A 14,225-nucleotide genomic window follows, 5' to 3' on the forward strand; every position below is an offset into this window, starting at 1 on the left:
TTCCTGACTTAAGAGAAGGTTGCTAGGATTCAAATTTCAGGTTGAAAGTGAACTTTTTTTAAACGGCTAAGACACCTGGCATTAACTCAGCATCTGCAGCTACTTTGTATGTATTAAGTAAGAAAAAACCAAAATAAAACAAGCATGATACAGAAACTAATTCCAAAGGTAGAGGTTTTTCCCTTAGTAAATTTTATTAGGGGCTTTTTTACCTTCCAACTTAAATATATCACAATGCATTAGTCATTGAGTTAGGATGCTTTTGGTTGCAAGCAACAGAAATCCATATTGAACTAAAAAAAATGATGGAAGGATCAAGGTAATTCTTCACAGAATGAAAGAATGTATTAGTCAAGGTTGCCTGTGGCAGCAGTGGAATAACCTTGGGGGTGACTGGCTCCTAGAGTCTGAACCTTGCTGGGACTCAGTCCATCTTGCACTGCACTTTCCACAGCATGTGAATTCTGTTCCTTTTCAGATAAAGATGGCCTTCCTCCATAGGGAAGGTAACCCTAGATACCTCCAGAAAACATCTATGCAGATGTATTTGACTGGAAAAATCCTGAAGTAGGGTTCTGATTGGCCCAAATTTGGTCTTGGTCACCTCCATGTCCCTGACCAAACATGTGGCCAAAGATAAGGTATCCTAACACTGGCACAGTCACAAGTCCATGGACGCTACCAACCACAAGGGGAAACATAGATGGTCACTGGATGATAACTCTGAGGCAGTCTGACTCTCCATTTGGGACTGCGAGAATAATTCAATCAAACCCAGAATAAAGTTTTGAATGATCATTCTAGCTGTTCATTTGCACATACATTTGAATGTACAATAGAACCACCAAAAATGAGATGGTTTTGAGATCTATCTGAAGAAGCAGGTCTAAAAATACAGAAACAATGTTCATCTCTGAGGATGGCTGATGTTTAGCCTTACATGAAGAACCGTTCTGTTCCTGAAACTCTTATGAAATGAAGTAGAATTTTATCTCTAGTAGTGTATCAATTGGTAAAAAAAAAATACCGGTTACCAAAATATGACTTTACATGTGTCATCTACCCACAGAGGGCTCACCTAAGTGCATCTTAGGTTCATGTATGATTCAAGCATAGGGTTGCATTGCTTTTCATTTCAGCCACATATTGAGTCTTCTGTAGATCAGGCAATATCTTCCAAAATGGAAACAAACAAAAAAAGCCCCCTGCCTTTGGAGCCAGTAAAACAATATTGATGCAGAAAAAAAAAAAAAATCCCGTGATAATAAGGAGAGAGATGCTCCAAATGATCAGGAAAACATTTTGAAATTATTTTAATTCTTTTTTTTTTTTTTTTTTTTTTTTTGTGGGACCCTCACCAGCAGCCCAGGAACGAACCGGCACTGCGGAGGCTGCGGGCAGCCTCACAGCCCAGCGCTCAACCGCTGCGCCACCAGGGGAGGCCTAAATTAATTTAATTCTTCATATAAAGCCACTGCAGTTATGGAAATACACAGTAAATAAATTATTTATAATCACCAAATAGGACTCAGCAAGAAACTGAGACCCTTTAGTAAATCAAGACCTTGGAAATTTATAATTATTTTTTCAAATTTTTGAATAAAATATCCTAATAACAAGGACCTCTGATAATCAATATTATGATAAATGATTAGGTTTTGCTCAAGTTTCTTCCCTTCCAACAGTCAATACCTGCAGTGGCAGGCACAATTACCACATTGCTTTTATTTGTTGATATAATATTACATAGCAATGGACCTCCACCCTCACATGGCACAAACATTAAAGGGAAACTTTTATTGTTATGAAATAACATATTTTCAATTTTACAGTTGCATTTCCCCATTTGCAGCTTCCTTCTTTTGTTTTTATATCATTCTTGTGCTTCTTCCTCCTTTATTCTTGCGTTCTTGTATTTTTAGATTTTCTTAAAAAGATTTAAATTCTGCATATCTACCTCTGAATTAAAATCTTGAAACATACCAATGATCTTTTTCTCTAGATATTTTTTTCTAAATAATTTTTCAATTATTTTACATTTTCTCCTTAGTTCCATAGTTACTTATTTAGCTGGATGTTTCTTTTTCATTATTTCTAAGTAGTTAGAATATTTTTTATTTAAAAAAAATTATTTATATATGTTTTACATCATTGTTGATTTTTAAACAATGTTTGCTTTCCCCTCCACTGCAGGTGTAGTCCCCATAGAATTCCCTTCACCAAGGCACCCATGCACCATCACCACAGTCCCCTGTGCTGCTCCCTCCCTCCTCCTCCCCTGCAGGATGTCTCTGATTTATAACTCTCTGTTTGTTTTTGTTTTGTTGTGTTTTGTGTTGTTATTATTTTTTTCCCCTGATGTCTTATTTGGTTCCCCTATATTCCTCCTATAAGTGAAACCATCCGATATTTTTCTTTTTCCTTCTGATTTAGATGAATGGATAAAGAAGATGCGGTATAGGTCCTCCCCCGGTTCATTCCCCGGCCACCGGGATCGGTCCCACAATGGGAGCAGACCTCTCCTGCCACCTGCTACTCCCCTCAGCAGTGTACTTCGTCAGTCTGCCTGCTCTGCTCTCCCATCTGACTCTGATGAATTCTCTCACCCTCCCATGCTTCTGACTGTACCCAGTGCTTGTATAAATAAATAAATCAATCTTAAAAAAAAAAAAAGATGTGGTATATATACGCATTGGAATACTATTCAGCAATCAAAAAGATAAACACATGTAATTAGCAGCAACATGGATGGAGCTAAAAGGTATTATGCTCAGTGAAATAAGTTAGAATATTTGTTATTAATTTGGGATGTGGTCAAAAGATATGGTGCCTTTTAATATTCTTTGTGGAATTTATTGTTCCTTCAGTCTATGTGATCAATATCATAACAACTTGCATATACTTTAAAAAGTGATATTCTCTCCTAATAGAGAAACAAAAGTTTAAATATATTTCTATTGAACCAACCCTATTGCTTATTCTTGCCTATTTCACCTGTCAAATTGCAAGTGGGATGACAAGGTCTTGTACAACTGTTCTCTCCATACCTTCTGTATTTACAAGTTTTTCTTACATTTTTATACTGTACATTTAGAGCATAAATGAATTGTGATATATTTACTTTGATGTATTCTTTTTATCAAATATGGAACATTTGCTTCACACAAAAAGCACATGTAAGAGATTATTTGGATTATCTTACTTAACTTGTATCCATTTTTGCTTGCAGTTCTTTCTAGCTAGGATATCCTCATTCTTGTTCCTATTTTTTTTTTCCTGGCAAATACCCTTAATCACAACATTCGAGAAGGTAATAGGTATTAATGAGAAATTCTAAATCTTTGCTCATAAGTGAATATTTTCTATTTCTTTCCAAACTAGATGACTTAAGGGTGCATATCAGAGTATCCAAACCTCACAGCTCTCTAGAAATTCCAACTTGATGGCAGTTTTGATGCCATGTTCCTCAACCCTCAGTTGAATATTTCTGTTAAAGGTAACAAGCATTGTGTGCACAGTAGGTTAACACCTACTAGCTACAATCTGGTTGTACTAGAAACAGGTAAAAGTTTGAGAACCAGCCTTCTAGAACGTAATGTCAGACAAGGCCGAGGCTAAGCAAATTCTGTCCTATAACCTGACATTCTATTCTGAGGTATGTGACAGGCCTGGGTCAGAGCCATGTCTGCCTGTGGCCGGCACTGGACAGCACTGGGATTGGCAATCCTTCCAGAGCAGCGTGTGGCGGGGAGAGGGAGTTCTCTAAACAAAGGGCAATGCTGTTACTAGAAGGTGGGGGCAGGGGTGCCAGGCAGCCAGAAACCACTGTGTCCTTACAGGCCAGCTGATGGGAAAGAGATTTAAATAAACTGAGTGTGGCCCCTGTAATGGCTGTCTTCTCAGAAGTCTCACCAAGAGTTTGAGATTAAGTGCATTAAACTCAAGGAAAGACATTGAAGTAATTTTCTGGGTCCTGAAACTCATTTCTTTTTCTACTGTAGACTGATCTTCTTCTGTAGCTTAGATGATATCTATCAAGTGTATGAAACATGGGTTATGTTCCTAAAAGGTACTAGACTGAGAGTAGTGGGGGATTTTAAATTCAGTACTCATTTAACAACCCTTATATATCTTCTCAACACTATTTCCTTATTTCACAACATGGAACATTAGTTTCCTGTAAGAAATAGGTGTAAGACAATGACTGGATGTATAAAAACACTTTGTGTCATACATCCATAAGACTGAGCTTAGTTTTAACTGTGACTTGTTTAGTTTTAAAGAAAGGGAGTACTTACTGGCAGGGATCACAGTCTAACCAAAAGAGGAAATGCCTTCAAACTCAGGCTCTGTGTGTAGGTTATCACCACAGCTGACCTTAGGCTCACAACAGCAAAAACACAGTTAAGAAAATAAAATTAAAAAACCTAAGGGAAAATTCATATAATGCCAAACGAGTAGAAAACATAGCATTAAGAAGCTATCACTGACCAATATTACTTAAAACAAGTAACACCAACTAAATTCATAAATAATATCAATTAAACAAGTAAGTTCAGGGCCTCCCTGGTGGCATAGGGGTTAAGTCTCAGCTCTATCATATTATTACCACTGGTTGTACCCTGAGTTCGATCCCAAGCTAAGGAGCTAACTGACATGTTTCAGCAGACCCCTCCTGTCTCACCTGCTGCTCCCCTCAGCAGTGTATTTCAGTAGATCTGCCTGTTCTACTTCACTCTGTCTCTGGTGAATCCTCTAACCTCCACACCTCTGGCCTATACCCCGGGAGTTCTTCTATGCATAAATAAATAAATCTTAAAAAAGGATTCCTTAAATCTTTTCTGAACTTGTTAACACACTTTATCTTTCCTCATCTTATACTACACAGGAATTTTTCATTTTAAACCCAAAAAATGCCCCTAACAAACGATTTAGTTCTTAACTTCAGTCTATACCTACCTAGGATCTGTGATAAAGTGCCTTTATTTCCCTCCATGTTTTTGCTGTTCTATATATGCTACTTTATCTTCCTTCATACTTTACCTGATAAAAATAAAAAAAGGCACAACTTTTTAAATTGACTTTTAAAGTAAATTTGTAATCACATAGTTGTAAATATAATCATACATCTGTAATCATGAGAAAATGTCTATTTTGTCAGTGTTTATAGATAAATGAAAACACTATGTGACTCTGATTTGTTTTTTTTTTGGGGGGGGGGGGACCGGGGGGTGCAGAGGGTGGATATTTCTGCTCTGAGACCTGGTGAGAAGAAACTCTTCCAGAATCTATGAGAGGGGAGGCAGGTCCAATAGTGCCATCTCAGAGCAAAGGCCCCAGTTGTGGGCCAGCTCTGGGAAAAGGAAGAAGAGGCAAAGGAAGAAATAACTAGAGGCCCTGGCAATATCCCCATCAGGAAGCTTCTTCCTATCAGAATCTTTCATTGTTGCTGGATACTGTTTTTCTTTTTAGTCACTTAGAACTTTAAAGAACTCCTGGGAAAAAAATATTTGATTTGCAACATCATGACCAAAACAACTACAGGAAAAAGACAGGCTCATGTTTTCCACCTTCCAAAATGAACAAGAGAGGCAGTGAGGACAATGCTGCCCCACAGCTCTGGAGAAAGAGTAACTACATGAACAGGGCACCTTGTTGAGACAAGAAAAAAGAACAGGAAAAAGTATTTCAGAGGTTTTACCTACATACAACCATGTGAGCCATAAAAATTTAAACAAAATACAATAAAGTTGAGAAAGCAGCATTTAAATATTTTGCCTTAACTCAGATTTAATTAACTCTGTGACAAAAAATCTTACACTAAAAAAAAGACACACAACATGAAGACAATCTAATTTTACTTTATTGCCCATACCCAGTATTTACAGATATAATTAAGTGGAATTTATAGGACTGTGATGAAGAACATTTTAAAAAGTTAATCTGAAACAATGGAAATCAATAATTCATGTGTAAATACAATAACTAATTCATAATTTTCCAGCCAATATCCAAGATGGTTCACTTCATAAAAACTCTTTTCAAGAAGAGATAAGTGTGAGGAAATATAAAAAATTCAGAAAAATATTTCCATGTCTAGTCATAATCTTCCATTTTTCTGTAAAAGAAATCAATAGCAATTATAGACAGTCTCAACTGTACAACTTTAATGTCATATTTAAGCTTTAGCATATAAGGGATATTCTTTCATATTTCTGTGAGAGGTTTAACATAGTTTTTATGTTTTTTATATTTTTTATTGTTTAGGAAGAAAAACATCCAAATTTAAAACCAGCATATAAATATTACTTTTAAAATAGCAACAAGGATGGGCCTCCCCAAGCTGTCCGCAGCCCCTGCACCGCTGGTTTGATCCCAGTGGCCAGCCTGCGAGGATCCCACATGGTGCAGCAGACCTCTCATGTCTCGCCCGCTGCTCCCCTCAGCAGTGTATTTCGTTGGTCTGCCTGTTCTGTTCCCTGCTGTCTCTGGTGAATCCTCTCACCCTCCCACACATCTGGCCTGTACCCTGGTTCTTGTATAAATAAATAAATAAATCTTAAAAAAATAATAAAATAAAATAGCAACACAGTATATGGTCACCACTGTGGCTATGACTGCATTATGGATGGCCCATGGATGGAAACAAGATTGACAATAAAAAAGATAGAAAATAATCAGTTGTGAGTGTGATTTATCATAGAAACAAGTTACTTTCACAGACATTTAAGAGAAATTCAGAATGTGCTGTCTACTTTTGCATGTCTAAGATATCTCTCTGATTTTAACTGATCTAGCATTACTGTCCACACAGAGAATTCAAGAATTAGAGTATTTTTTAACTTTAAAAAGTATGATCTGTGTATATGGTCTATTCTCCCTTTTCTCTAAAAGACATGGTTCTCAAATTTTATTTTTTTTAGACAACCTTGTATACAATGCAAGCATTTAAACACTTTCTATGCTTTTTGAGCCATTTCAAAAATGCCAAAGACAAAATAAATCCATGATTAACTTCTATATTAAAATCCTAAAAACTAGCTTAATAGTTTCCAGTGGTATTCATTTCTGCTTGAATAGCAGGGCTGAAGGGGCAGATAAGCATGACTAATCTTTTTAATAACAGAAATGAATTAGGGCTACTTTTTAATAACAGAAATCACCCCCTACTTACAGACAGCTCAAATAACTCAAAAATATATTGAAATGAAGGTAAAAGTTGGAACAACAGAATAAGGTATATTTGCAATCAAGCCAAGGCAGAGAGCACTTACATCTTGTGATTGTTAAATATCAACATAAGCACCATCTGTTTTATAGAAACTATATAACACATATACTTGGTATATGTAAATATACTGATAGAAATTTTCATTTTTTTCTGAAAAGCACATTATGTTTTAGAAGTTGCCATGTACCAAAACACAACATACTGATGATGACTGCTCTTCAGGAAACACCACATTAAGGTCAAGAATGCATGCCAGCTTTCTCGAAATGCAAGGATGCTTACCTATGTGGTCAATAGTTAATCATTTTTCTTAGTGCATCATAGCACTTCCATTTGTCTGGGATGTAGAATGGCTCAAATATGTGAGGAAATGGTGTGTCATACCCACATACTCTTGATATAGGAGCCTCGAGGTTCAGGAAACATTCTTCCTGCAGAGAAGAAAACAGATGGTCAACTTCAAGAACATTTTTTTTGGTCACAGAGATGAAATATTTCAGCTAAAATATAATTGCATCAAAAAAGCATTAAAATAATTAAGTACATTGTAATGTTGGGGGAAAGCATGTTTTAAAAAAAGCAAAAAACAGCATGCTTGGCAAGATTCTAACTTAAAATATTTTCATATATGAGTATGTATTTTATGCCTCTGTAAGTATCCGTTGTGAAAGTTTAACTGGGATCACACCAAATATGCTGTTCTGCAAATACAGATGTAAGGCATGACAAAATCATAACAAAACTTTCACATTAAACTTCTGCAGCTTGAAATTAATAATGGGATAAGTTGTATATGCAATAAGCATGTATTACTTTCCTCATAAATGTGTGTAGTTATTCCATTTAGCCAGAGTGAACTTCAACAAATTACTGAAACAGTGTCCTAATGTCTTTTATGACCAGTTTTTGTAAGTCCTGGCCATTTACAGTCCAAGTCCACTGATGTTTGCCTAATGATGTGTAAGTCTGTCAGGTATCAAATTAGGAGTCACCTCTACCAGGAAGTCCGCCTTGGTGGCACCTTCCCAATCCTGCACCACCAAGGAGGGGAGGACTTTCGTCCTGTGCTCTCACAGCACTGAACTCGGCATTATCCCCTATAGTTGCCAAATGATCTGTCTCCTGTGAGAGGGTATGAATTTCATGAGGCTAGAGATCTGTTTAAAATGTAAAATTCAACTATAGATCCCCATAAGAAATTACCTTCAGAAAAACTAAAAGCTATTCCCATGACAAATTCAAATTTGTAAATAAATCTTTTTAGAAAATGAAAAAGAAATCTAAAAAGAGAGGGATGTTGATTAAATATCCTTAGAAAAATGGTATTAATTTTACCACTCATAGTTTTTAAGTGAAATAAGACCTTTGGGTTTTTTATATCCACTTTCTTCACTGCCTTACATCATAAAAGATTTGAGGAGATCCACCATTTCTTATATATTTTACCATGTTCTATTTTAAAATTTTCAATTGAGCAGAAATTTTTACATGAAGAAATCCTGATGCCTTATATAAAATTCCTGTCCTCTGTGTATTTTCTTCCAGTGACAAGTGTACCAGGGCAAAAAGAGCACAAGAACAGAACAAATTAGATCCAAAGAGAACCAGCTGACCATTTATAGATCTCTCTCTCTCTCTCCCCCCAAACCACAGTGATTTACAGGATCAAACACCAAATAAGTGTTAACTTATCCTGGCAACAGGAAATCTTCGTTAACAACTTCAGAACTTCGCATAAAAAAGATTTAAAGAGTCACCTAAGAAATGCCACTACTAATAAATTCAAGAGATGACAGATTGGGTGGATTGTTGCTTGATTGCAACAAGTAATTTTAAAGGGATTTAAATAGCCAAGTTGGGATTAACTCAGTTTTATTACTTTAGTTGACACGGGATGTTTTTCCATCTTCTCTGAATATTGCACTCTTTGTAAACTAATGATCCATGGACACTGCAAAATACAGAGAATGAGGAGCAAAATATTTCACTAAATGCCTTTGAGTTCATACCTGCTATAAAATACTGCTCTTTTGAACTAGCACCTTGGAGAGCTAGCCCAACAAAATAATCTGTCAGTGTTTGTGAAAATCAGTTTTTAACATAATTACTAACATTATCCCAGTGATTTTTTTCTTTCAAATAGCAATGTTTCTAACTCCTCAAGAACATGAAAATCACTCTTTACAGGAATACATCTATATTTGGAAGGACCTAGAAAAAGGTCTGTGAGGTCACTCTTGAACTGTAAACAATGATTATTACCCCCTTTGAGGCCAGGAATGGCAAGGAGGTGACAAAGAACTCCACTGCATACTTTATAATACTGTTTTAAGTTTTTATGAAACAGCATTACTTTTGTAATGAAATGGCACTGAAATAAAGGAAAAGAGTAAAGTGAAGAATCAACTTCTTACATAAAGTTCTTTTTCTGTGTTATATAAATTTGTATTTTTATGTAGCATTTCCCTAATTTGGAATAAATTATGATGTATCAAATTATTGTAAAGTACTATCTCTCAATATACAAATACATTTATTATAAGATCAAGGATATGTAATAGAAAACTATGATTCAACGAACAGTTTGAAATATTAATGCTTGGCTAACTTAAGCGTATTAAAGATTCTATTTCTCCCTTGCACTATGTCAAAACTTCTTTTAAAGCAATTGGAAATGTTTGGGACAAGCAGCTGTGGAACATTACTTCCCAATGAAATATTTCACATGATTTATGTGTGAGTATATGTTTCTTTGGCCAACCATCAAAACAGGGCATCGTTCAGCCTCAAATTTTTTTTCCATACAGAAGCTGTACACACACACATACATGAACATACACACACTTAAAAAGAAATATTTGGACTTCATTGCCAGATTTGTAGGGTAATGTACCTGATCAGTCTTCCACAAAGCATATATCTCTTTATTATATACCATAGAATACCATAATTATCAAAACCATGGGCCCTGAATTTCAAGGTACTCCAGATGAATCACATTCTTCTTTTCATTGTCAATATAAGGACATTAAGTTTTTTAAGTGTTTGATGATGTTTGGCTCAGTAATAATAATCCACATGAAATTAGGAAGAAATAATTGGCTAGCCTGCAGGGTTGTTGTAAGGATGACAGTCAGAACATGGGCTAAGATGGGGAATGTCAGTGTCTGGTCTTTCTCTCTCTAGAGAGCTCATATGTGGACTGCAATGGCAAATGTGACTGTGAGGTTCCAAAGCACAAGTAACCAAGAGCAATAGAAGAGAGCCAAACAGGTGCCAAAGAGAAACTTTTCTCCAGTTACTTATAGCCCAAAGTCTTTTCTACTCTGGATCTAGTGAAAAAGACTGAAAGTGAAACCTAAAATAATCCTGTAGCCATGCCTACATATATTTCATTGTGGTGTGTGATTTCACAAAAGCAACCACATGCTTAAAGAAAAGTAAATATGCCTTTCAAAAAGTCCTTGTGTAAGATTCTAGTACATGGCATTTGAATTTACTTCTTTTTTATATTTAAGTATAAATGACATATAGCTCTATATCCACTTCAGTGAACATTAGGATAGCACTTTTGTATATACTGTGAAATAATCACTGCAATAAGTCTAACATCTGCCATGAACTTACTTCTGAGTATCTTTGTAATTATGAGAATTTTCTTTTGCTAATGCTAATAACACAATAGTAACAAGAGATGTAGCAGGGATGACTGAGTGATATTTTACACCCCTTAATGATTTTAACAAATCTATGAGGTAGGTATATATTCCATTTTGCAGTTGAGGAAACCAAGGTGCTCAAGTTCCTTGGGCAATTTCACAGGCAACTAAAATTCAAATCTGATTCCAATATCCATGTTCTTAGGCACTTTTCTGTAAATATTGAGGCACCACTATTGAGGATAGTATAACAAAAAATAAGATAGGAATAAAAACAAATATTGGTAAAATAAAAGGCAGAATGGGTTTTTTTAAGGTTATGTATGTAAGGTTAGATAACAGAACTTCCAGGGGCATAATGGATTAAATTCAATCTCAGTAGCCTATTGTATGTAAATAAGGAAAATAGAGTGAAGACATGATGAAGCTGAGATTACACACTTAAGCATAAGGTAATGCAGAGGAGTAAACAGATGGCCCTCAGAATTAGGAAACTCCTAGGTTATCCTAAATGATTTAAATAAGAATGACTCAAATTGTTTCTATATTAGCCATCTGGGTTGTTGCTGTGCATACTATAACCAGAAAAGAAAGCAGAGGATGGGAAATAACAGTTTCATAATTGGAAAAACCATAGACGTAGGTAAAATAAATCATCGGTCTATTCATGGTAACAAACCAAATTTCTAAGGATCTTGGTGAAATTGTGAAGGATAGAGATCCTATAAATTTTCTAGTATGTAAGAGAGGCTAAGTAATAATGAATGGAATAGGATCCATTATTGTTTTAGAATAAAATAGTACTTATAGGTTTTTAAAGTTAAGTGTTCTGCATTTATTCCTATATTTTGATGATTGCAATATAGGGTGTATATTCTATGTATGTGTATGTAAATACATATATAGGGACTTTCGTGAAGTCGCTCAATATCTCTCAACACTTAACCTCATTTCCTCAATAAAGTTCCAAGTAGATCAACCATAAATTCTCCTTTCACCATGTCATGGGAGTCCTTGAAATCAGTCTCAGGCATTCCACACTGCAACTTGGTTCACCCTTAATAAATCTATGTTAAGGCAAGGCTCTACAAGGCGATTGATACAGCATGGAATTCTGTCTGGACGGAATCTGATCTATGACTTAAACTCTCTGGATTTTTGTTTACATAATAGCAAAAGTTATTAAAAATTATGCTATTGTCTTATCTGATGGTCTTGTAACTACGCTATCCTTGCCTATTTGGGGCTCCACATTGTGCAGTAGCATATCAAAAGTACCTGATGTGCTGGGCTTCACATACCATAGTGTTCAATAATGGCTAGTTTTTTGATTTCCTATTAAGATTCTCCAAGTCATAATAAACACAAAGTATTTGAAATGATAGACCAAACCATCACTGTAGACAAGATTTTGGTGCATAGAACAATCAACACAGAGAAGTAATACCCTTATAGCACTGTGCTGGGAGCGCTATCACTTATTAAACTTACTTAGCCTTACAAAATGTAAGATAATATCAAAAAATAGCTAAGTGCTGTACAAGGAAGGAGGGTGGAGACCACTGCACGAAGCAGCAGCCAGGGTTGCACACAGGCTTCAAGGAACAGCAGGGTCCAGTGCTGCCCCCTCGTGGACAACACGGAGCCTGGACACTAATTGCAAGTTCGTGGACTAGAAGGGTACATCAAGTGTGGTTACAGAGCTAAGTCCAGGAGCTCCAGAAATGGCTGAAGTCCCTACCCCAAAGAATGAAGAAGGATATAATTTGCAAGCAGTGCTACCTAGAAAAGTAAACTGTCAGTCTGAATCTAGAAGGTCACAAGTAAAAGAGCCTAATAAATAACTGAATGTAATCAAGACGTACACATTTTGAAAAATAAAGTCAAGAATAAAGGGCATACAACAGCATTGAATATATTTTTAAAGCAATCATTTTGGTATTTTATTAATTCAAGATAATTCAAGGCTCATATTTCGTTCTATAAACAATTTTGAAATAATTTTTTTCAGTTCTTTAGAAAGTCGGATATACTCCATTATGCAAGACTATGTCTCATTTAGTTCCCACTTTCTTATAGCTGATCTGGACTGATGAAATCACTTTCATTTTTCTGAGAAACCATTTGACTAATTTTTCTGAAATTTAATGGAAAGTCAGAAAAGCAAGGCTTTGTAATGAGAAACACATCACAAGTTTAAATGGCATATGTTGCTTACATGATTAGCTGATAAATCAGTGTATATTTCTCCACTGAAAAATGAGAAACATCAGTCCATGACTTAATTTCAAAATAACAACTAAGAAAACTGATTTTCAAACTAGTTTGGAAAAGATAGGTCCAGATTATAATGATCATTATTAAACTTCTATAACACATTTAAATTATGAGGATATATTTTGTTTCCAAGAAGGGGGTAAGCTATAAATATAATGAAGGATGACCAAGATACATAGATATCTTTTCTTCTCTAGGAAACAATTTTAAGAGAAATACTAGCTTAAGTGATTTGTGAATGTGATTAGCTTCAAACCTAAATTCCAATATCATTTAGTCCTCATTCATTTTTCTTAACAATAAAATAACACAGCTTTTGCTCTATGTGAAAAGGTCATAATGAACACTGTAAAAATTAAACCAATGAAACAATGAGAAAAACCTAAACTATTATAACAAAACAATGTATATTTGATAGATTAGAATCCATAAATATAGACACATATTTTGGTTAGTCCTAGTTATTTATGTAAGATTAGACAGCATCTAGATTCCAAATATTATCAGAGAATATCTGCTTTTAATGTGCCATGAAAACTTGCCCAAGGCCAAAACATGAGTTTTCAGATGAGAAAAAATGATTCTGGTGTCTTGAATCACACTTTCTCAGTAAATGAGTCACAGAAACCTGTAAAGGCACCATGCCAGCAACTCCAAATTAATTTCAACACTGAATTAAATAAAAACAACTTTACTAATATAAAATACTTTTCATCTAAGCTAATGTTTTGAATAGTAGTATTGTTTTTAAAAGCTTAAAATATATATTTTTCTGTCTATATAGTACAGATCTATGAAATTAATTCTTCAGACAGCAGGGTCCCTAAATTTACACCTAAAATAATAGGTTGGTCTCCCAAACATGAATTATGTTTATTTCTAATAGTGTGCACATGAGATGTGCTGAAAAAACACTTGCTGACATGAGCCTCTCACTTTTGAAACAGTTGAATCAATGTACCTAATTAAAATAGTATATCAAAAATATAATTTTATGCAGTTTTGTATAAAACCTTAGACATTAGAACCAAGCACGACTATTTCAGAAGAACTCCTAT

The 14,225-nt window shown here is 35.1% G+C and overlaps 1 protein-coding gene across 1 annotated transcript in view; it reads right to left on the reverse strand.

The window, feature by feature from the left end:
• Positions 1-5,925: 5,925 nt before the first annotated feature.
• BCKDHB (branched chain keto acid dehydrogenase E1 subunit beta) overlaps positions 5,926-14,225 on the reverse strand; it is a gene marked incomplete at its 5' end in the record, with an annotated part of 180,772 nt that continues 172,472 nt past the window's right edge. The window contains 2 exons of the mRNA XM_084228864.1: positions 5,926-6,118; positions 7,514-7,662. Coding sequence (XP_084084990.1) covers positions 7,522-7,662 — 141 coding nt within the window. The 3' untranslated portion in view covers positions 5,926-6,118; positions 7,514-7,521. The remainder of the gene's footprint in view (positions 6,119-7,513; positions 7,663-14,225) is intronic.

This window comes from Talpa europaea, assembly GCF_964194135.1.
Source record: "Talpa europaea genome assembly, chromosome: 2".
Taxonomy (NCBI): Eukaryota; Metazoa; Chordata; class Mammalia; order Eulipotyphla; family Talpidae; genus Talpa; species Talpa europaea.